This window comes from Pundamilia nyererei, unplaced genomic scaffold (assembly GCF_000239375.1).
Source record: "Pundamilia nyererei isolate P.nyererei 1_Seehausen unplaced genomic scaffold, PunNye1.0 scaffold00022, whole genome shotgun sequence".
In the NCBI taxonomy this organism is placed as follows: Eukaryota; Metazoa; Chordata; class Actinopteri; order Cichliformes; family Cichlidae; genus Pundamilia; species Pundamilia nyererei.
Window position 1 is genome coordinate 2,496,840 of NW_005187423.1, and position 8,430 is coordinate 2,505,269.

The 8,430-nt window shown below is 39.8% G+C and overlaps 1 protein-coding gene across 1 annotated transcript in view; it reads right to left on the reverse strand.

Moving 5' to 3' along the window:
- Window positions 1-1,259: 1,259 nt before the first annotated feature.
- Window positions 1,260-8,430, reverse strand: part of rnf150a (ring finger protein 150a) — an 18,235-nt gene continuing 11,064 nt past the window's right edge. The window contains exons 3-7 of the mRNA XM_005726921.1: window positions 8,302-8,373; window positions 8,095-8,177; window positions 7,899-7,995; window positions 7,579-7,789; window positions 1,260-3,764 (exon numbers count right to left, since the gene is read on the reverse strand). Coding sequence (XP_005726978.1) covers window positions 3,631-3,764; window positions 7,579-7,789; window positions 7,899-7,995; window positions 8,095-8,177; window positions 8,302-8,373 — 597 coding nt within the window. The 3' untranslated portion in view covers window positions 1,260-3,630. The remainder of the gene's footprint in view (window positions 3,765-7,578; window positions 7,790-7,898; window positions 7,996-8,094; window positions 8,178-8,301; window positions 8,374-8,430) is intronic.

The following is an 8,430-nucleotide window of genomic DNA, read 5'->3' on the forward strand; positions in this document are numbered from 1 at the left end:
TATTGACACTAACCACTTTCACATAAAGTTTAAGAAGAGCTTTATATTTTCCCCAAAAATTGTTGCAATTACATTTTTTCTTTCCAGAAAACATGTTGGAAATGATTTAAATAAGTAATAAAGGTAGTGCGTTAAACAATGTTGAAGTTACAGTTACTGTTAGGGACACTGGTGTTGTTTTCTTCATCAGGACACAAACTCTTATTAGATGAAATAAGCTGACATGTCTTCGGTGTTTGAGTTCATTTATTCCCCAGAGAAAGTTGTTAGTAAAATGTTGTAAACAGACAAAACTGAGAGACCTTCATCACGCAGTTTAAGTTGCTCTGTAACAAAAAGGCCTTAAACTGTGGAAAACCTTGTTTTTATTTAATTTTTTTTGAACTTGGCAACACAACCAAAGCCCAGCCATGTAGCACTGTAAATAAATGCACTTTGCTTTACTTTGTCATTGTACCAACTAAGCAAACAATTAGATGGAAGCCTTAGAGACATGATGATAGAAAAGAAAATCCAAGAGTTTAAAATATCAGAGGGTAAAACAAACAACTTTTGGGTATGCCTTTGTATTGTGCTGTTCGATTTTTAGCCTGAGCTCATGTAGCATGAGGGGATTAACGATCCCAGTAGGGTGAGATTTCAGCTGCCATGTCTCTAGTGAAAATCAGGATCTTTGTTAACCTTCATGTCCTCAACACAAAAGAAATGCAGTCTGTCAGATGATTTAAAACTCTGATTTCATTTTATTATATAAGTGCTTATAAAAATGGAAATTTGTGAAATCTTCCAGTTAAACGAGGAAACTTAAAAAACTGTCAAGCTTACACCTGTAGGTATTATATCAAAATGAAAAACTGCAGACACAACCTGAATATTTTAACTTTTACTAGAGTGTAGTGATCATAGCTATCAAATAAAGAATTACAATATAAGCCTCCTAACACCAGTTATTTCTGAAACTTAGATATTTGCACATACAGATATTGACTGACCAAAGCAAGAATGAGTTTGACCATATGCCTTAAATAATAGAGTCAGCTGCAGGAGCTCTTGGAAATGACTAAAGAGAGAACCAGCAGTTAGAGCCCGATGGCTCCAATGACTATATCGGTGGGTTTGTGCTTCTTCAGTGTGCATGGCTGCAGGAATGTAAGAGGAAATGGACCCAAATGAGCTTTAAATTCGGCTATTTGTACATTTACGAGACCTTCTTTAAAAAGCAATTAATCTAAAAAATAAATAAAAAACTAGTTGAAAAAACAACAACAACAAAACAATAAATGTAATTGCATTAACAGTCAGCTTCCACTCTGGAGCCCATGCTGAGTTAGCTACATTCTTTTCTCAAAAACAGTCTTTTTAGAGTAGTGTTGAAATTGGGATAAGGAAAACAAGTATATTGATAAAATGCTGAAAATAATTATTTCATAATCATAATAATAATTTCATAATTTTGACCACTTGGTGGCAGCAGAATCAAGTAAACAGAACACAATAAACTTCAGTCTTGGTCTTCATCTGATCCCGATAGAATAATCTTTTGTGTCATTTTTTTGGCTCTGGGCAGGTAGTCTAGACTGAGGAGAGATTTTCTGAAAACAAATGATCCTCTGAGAGCAGTGAGAGCAAATCAACTGTAAGACAATGAGCTCAAACCATAGTCTGTATATAAATGATGGACATGACTGCTATGATGTAACCCGCTGGTTTGAGTCCTGTTTTGGAGCCTCGAGCTGGAAGTAAGAAATGGAGGTAAAGGAAATGGAAAGGAGCTGACCGGCAACCCAACGATGCTACACAATCTCAAGGGATCATTTTCTCATAGACTTTTAAGCATTCAGAATTTCCCTTGCCCCCTGCTGGCCATTAGAAAGAATGCAGGTTTAAGGCACTGTCTTCACTTACACAAATGGGGAGGTTTGTCCATTTTTTATATACAGACTGTGGCTGAAACTCATTGTAAAGTTTCAAAACACTGAAGAGTTTAGGGTCTTCACTATAACAGCACATTTGTTAATAATATAAAAGAATCTGTTATAGTTGCTATATTTTTGTACGTTTTCATGGGCTAAAGCACTGAAGCTATGTTTTACCATAAGTTGTCACATGCCTTCTCAATGAAAATATTTAGTTATATTAAATTCAGAACCATTTTTGTACATGTGCTTCCAAACTGTAGTAAGTTAGCTGTCTTATTTTTAACATTTCCAAATGCTGTTAATTTCTTTCCACTTTTTTGCAGATCCATGCTAAAAACCCTGTGGGTACGGTACATCGATGCTGTTTGGCAAAACTAGCCAGTTTAGTGTAAACTCACTCCAAGACTGTAAATGTTTCCATGCTGGTAACTGTTCATGCCAGGACAAAGAAAAAAAAATGCTTGGGGCAGAGAATTCCTTGAATGAACCCGAGCCCTGCCTCCTTTATTATCTAACACAGTCTTTTCAACTGACATAACTTATTGCCCTGATGTTATTTATTAGGGTGGTAATCACGAAAAGATTTAGTGTAGTTCCAGCCTGTCAGCCAAGGCAATTAACTTTAATGACAAATAACAATGGCTAATATGCAAAAGACAAGCTTGGCACAAAGACTTGTTGACGTATTTATATTGGCTGGTTTGCGTAGGCTTGTATAGGGAAGTGTGCACAGTGGGAGAAATTGGTAGTGACAACTGCTATAGCTACAGCTACAGCTGTGTTTAGCAGCAGTGAGAACATGATCCCTTACTTCACATGTTGTGAAGTTTCAGCAGGCAGCAGTTTCAGCAGGGCAGAGAGTGACATCACTTCAAACCGCTTAGGACAAGCTATGATTGTCAGATGTGAGGACAGAAACATCTAGCTTGTGTTTGCTCATTTGTCTCTCCATGACAGGAATATTTAGTTGGTAAAGTCAAAGTTTTAAAAACTGAGAACCACAAAATAGTAACAAAAACAATTACACTGAGAAATTCTGAAATTACAGCTTGTGTGCCTTCATATTCTTAATGTCATGCGACGACAACAGAGCTAACATTCAAGTCTGAAGCTGAAGAACTGCTGGTGGAAAGTCACACCAACTGTTGGAGAATCAGAAGAAAACCACTCAGGTGCTCTCCTAATGCGCTATGCAGGTGCACGCCATATCAGTACAACTTCTGGATTTGTTGGCAGTGATCTTGTACCAGGAAGTCAAAGAATCCACTCGTATTTTTCTATTGATTAAAGCTGGAAAATGGTGTGCAGAAGGCCTTGCTTTTTCTTCGGCAGCAGGTTTGGTTTGTCTCACTCGGGACAAACAACTGTGAAGGGCTCATACACCTCCAGAGTTACTGTATGTGTAGTTTGGATGGTTTCAGGATGTGAAAAGACTGAATGTACAAACTGTTGGTCACCACATGGTGAGGGGTGTGACTAGCCATCCTGGCATCAGGAAATGAGCGAGCTAAATATCCATAGATACAGGGATTAATCCGTTTTTTTAGTCAAGTGAAGAAAGAACCAGGTATTTTGTGCTGCTATCACTTGTATTGCTCATTTACATTCATCTTCAGCCAGGTCACTTCATCACTGGATAATCTTGGGGAGCACCCTGATCACCCAGTCCTGCTTTTTTCCTCCTTGTCCTATGAGTTTTGTGCTATTTGTCTCAGCTCTGATTGGCTCTGGACTTGGTGTCATCACATTCCTGCTCAGTGGATAGGTCTAATTCAGACATGCCTACCTCAATGCCCACGATGATTGAAGTGTCTGAATCACTGCTGAGTGGAGGCTGGTGCTCACCTGAAGGGCAAGAGAGCAAGTTGATACATTAACTGACACGTCACAGGCAGCTGTGTCTTTAATACTTTTGGCTAATGTCATCGCCACTAAAACATGTGGTAACTGATTTTTCAACCTTTTTTTTAGAGCCAGCAGAAACATGTTGTGAACACACTAACAAGGCACCTTTGAATGAATATAGAAAAGTTGCAATTCATGAGAAACATTACCATTTAGAGTGGCGCTTTGGGCATCTGTTACATGTAAGGCTTACTTTTACTCGCACTTTTCCAAAGGAGAGTAAAATCTGTGGCTCTTAAGCTGCAGCTAGTTCATTAATTGTGTCAGCTGTTTAGAAGCCAGCGGGAAATGCAAGTTTTAGATTACTCCTTCATTTTTGTCACACTGTTGTCACATTGCTCTGTCTTGGCATCAGACTGCCATCTGTTCAGTAACAACTTTATTCTGCAACTTGACAAGAACCCAAGGGGCTATACGCCGGGCTATAGTCCACCAAATTCTGGTTTAGGTCCGGGGCTTTGCTGGAGGCAGAGTTGGAGGAGGTTAGGTGTGTGCATGAGGACATACACAAATATCCCATAATGCCGTTCCAAATTAAATACAAGGGCAAAATGCATAGTGTGAAGGCTGCGGTTAGTTCACGCCTGACGCATCTCTAATTCTGGAGACAGATTGGCCAGGTTTTAATAACCTGTTGGGGCAGTGTGTGAGGATGCGTTCATGACCTTTATCAACGTCCGATGGTGACTGTGGGGAGGAGTTACAACCCCATGGCAGAGTATATGGTAGTTAACACAGAACCTTCTTCCAGCCCAAAGTTACTCGCCAGGTGGCAAGGACCCTTTGTGGTAACTCGGAGGGTGGGGGTCCTAGACGTGAAGTGGTATGGTCAGACAGGGGAGGAACCACACAGATATATCACCTCAACCTCAATGCATGGAAAGAAGCCGAAACCGCTTCTCTGGTGAGTCTGGCTACGGAAAGAGATGAATTGGGCCTGGAGGTGCAAAATTCCACCATTTCTGATGGCCATCTCACACAGGCCCAGAGAGCAGATTTTGAATTTTGAAACGCACCATGGCATGACAGTGCATTCACAGCCCTACAGGTTACCTGAGCATAAGAGACAAATTGTTTAGAAAGAATTGGCTGAAATGCTGAAAATAGAAGTGATAGAAGACTCACACAGCGCCTGCTGTAGCCCCATAGTTCTTGTGTTGAAGAAAGATGGCTCTATACGGTTCTGTGTTGACTACCACAAGGCAAGGTGTCTTAGTCGAATGCCTACCCAATGCCCCGCGCTGATGAGGTCCCTGGACTGGAGAGGCACTGCTCACTTTTTCACAATGCTGGATTTAACCAAGTGCTACTGAGAGATTCCCTTGTCTGCAGAGTCCAAGGGAAAAATGGCCTTCTTCAGTCTGTACGGTTTGTACTGACAAGAGAAGGTGATAGGGGCATGTGATGGGGTGTGATATGTGGCTCAGCTGCATACCTTGGCTCTAACAAGTCTTCTGCATAGCTTGGCTGTAACAAGTGGTTACTGGAGTTTCTTTTGCCTTCCTATCAACTCAAAGGAGTATGGACATTCTCCCATGATGTTTTCACCCAGAGAAGTACCACTCACTAGATATTTCAGTTTACAACTATTTAGCTCACTGGTTTGGCACCCGGACGGTCTTCTGCTACTGCTGTAGTCTATGTGCTCTTCTGCACACCTCACTTGTAATGAGTGGTTATTTGAGTTACTGTTTGCTTTCTGTCAGCAAGGCATTGAAAACTGGCACGCACTGGATATTTTCTCTTTTCAGGCCCATCCTCTGTAAACCCTGGACATTTTTGTGTGGGAAAACCATCAGCAGGTCATCAGTTACTGAAATATTAGCCCATCTCATGCCAACAACTATATAATGATTCCACATTCAAAGTCACTTAAATCCCCTTTCTCCCCCATTCTGATGCTTAGTACAGTAGGCTGTTTTGATCATGTCTATGCATAAGTGCACTAATAACTATAATATACTAATAATTAACAGCATTAATGAACAGTTGGTGTAACCCATAAATGTGTGTGATGTTACCAAAGAGGACTGAGCAACCTTCCTACCACCAACCTTGAAAAACTGCATGCAAGTGTGCAGAAAACAACTGGTGCTGTCATACAGACAAATGATGCTCTCAAATGTTTTTTTTCCCTTCTCTCCTGCTGAACTGTGGAGAGGGTTTCGAAGCAGAAAACGAAGCTGGGAAGCTGGAATTTTAAAAGAATAGAATAGCCCTTCATTGTCATTGTACATGTATAATGAAATTGTGGACATGTACAGAGTGTTCCAAAGTATGCTTCAGTGCTTATGTGATGGTTGAATGGCATCCATGTCAGATACACAAATGTGAAAAAGCAGATTACTTTTGCTCAAGCTCTTGTTTCATGTTAAACAGAAACAGGTTTGTTCAACAACTAACAATGTTTTCAGTCTTCATATAAGCACGTGAGCAATGCATTAAGACAGAAGTCCAGAAATCAGGGTCTTTTTACCTGCACTCAATGGCTGACTGGAAAGAGTGATAGCTACATTACTAGTCCTGCTAATTACTCAGGGTAAAAAGCAACATGACTGGCACTTCATCACTGCCAAGCCGCTACAGCAGAAATCCTGGCAGATCAGCTTGTTTATCCCGTGCTGACTCCCTGTCAGTGCCATCATCTGTTTGCGCACTGGTGCACGAGCTGCAACATACGATTTATTCGGTCCGATTTACATTCTCATCGCACTCGACTACGATTTGTGCCTCTGGCAAACTGATATACTACCTCTCAATTAACTTGTTATGTGCAAGTAAACGTAAGCATTAGTCATAAACTTAAATCAGCAGGTTTACGATACTATGCTTTGCAAGTAGGAAAAATTGTGAAACACTATTGGATTTATTATCATATAAAGAAAAAGTAACAAAATGCATTCTTTGTTTTTTTTGTCAATTTAACAACTGCTTAAAAAAAACATGCTGCTACAAAAAAACACTTAAACTCCCCACTCCCTGTTTTGGTAAAATGTAAAATAGTTTGGCTTCAGAGATCATGTTCGGAGAAACACATAAGAGCTTCTGCATGAACTCACACCCATAAACACAAACTGCAAAGTGCTAATAGCTTGCAGCTATTAGGCAACACCACAGCCCTTAGGTGATTATATAAGTTACAGAAATGCAATGAACGAAGATTTTAGGTAGGTTAGTTAGTGACTTTCTTGAGTTTTTCCTCTTGTTTTTATCTTAGACAGGAGGACTGACCTCATCTATTTAATTTGAAAACAATCAAACATGGATGCATTAAACATCACAAAGGGCAGGCTGTTGGAAAACAGATTTTCTTAATTGTGTTAAAGTAAGTGTGAATTAGCACTGGATTTCCCCAACTCCTCAGCGTAATATATGTGCCTGGAGGAAGTACTCAGATATCAGTACTTTCGTATATTACATACACAAAAAAACCCTAAGCCTCTCTAAGATGCTCTTTTTATACTCAATTGTGTAACTGACCTGTTGCCAAATAACCTAATTAATTTTTCCTACAGCTGTTTCTTTTTATCACCACTTACTTTTCCAGCACTTTGTTGCCTCCATCCCAACTTTTTTCACGTGTTGCTGCCATCAAATTCAAAATGAGCTAATATTTTTCTTAAAATATGAGTTTATGGAAATCTTTGCATTGTTTTTATTTACATTTTACACAGAATCCCACCTTTTTCAGAATCAGGTTTGTACTGTCCACCACTATCACAGGCTGCTATAAGTAAAAAATGTCTGTACGTACTGCTGGCAAAGATACGGCTCTCCCCCGCCTGAAGCGCTGACTCTGTCTCAGGATGGAGTGCCGACAGGTCTATTCCTCTTTCTGCTGGATCCAACACTACCGAGCTCTCGTTCACTGTGATTTCGCTCGCTCCACTAATGGGGTTGGTAGGTGGACCTCCGACAGACATCTCGTAGTCTGGAGGAACCTCATCCGAGCAGTCCGCGCTAAACTGGAACATATCAGAGGCATCCTAATGTCTTTATCACTGCCAAAGCTTTATGTAAGGTTTGATTAGTTACATTATCACTTTATCTGTGTGATAAAGCAAAACAACCCACTGGGATTCCCAGGGCTTTGAGGATGTTCATTTTGCACATGGGACACGTTCGGTGGTCTTGGAGCCACGGGTCTACACAGTGCTTATGGAAGAAATGTCTGACCAAACAAGACAGCAGTGCAAAAAACATATTACAGTGCATGTGATTTTTTGCCCCAAAAAAAAAAAAAAATATGTAAGGTATAAATAAAAGTTACCTGCATGGTAATATCCTTACAACATCATTAGGCTTATAACCTTCAATACAAACTGCACAGTTGTCAAAGTCCGACTCTGTTTCCTTAAACAAGACAGAAAATAAGAGGCCAATAAATTCTTTAAAAATGATCAAATTCATGTCATGTAATTCAAACATAAATAAGAAGACTTTTGTGGCCGTATGTGTACTTTTAGACTTGAGTTACCTTGTCTCCTCTTTTGATAGTGCGTAGCTGAAGTTTACTCATGGCTTTTTTGGCAGCATCTCCCAAACGCCTCTGTATGAAAAAGACAGAGATACAAAAAAAAAAAATTTACTTTATTAACAACATTTA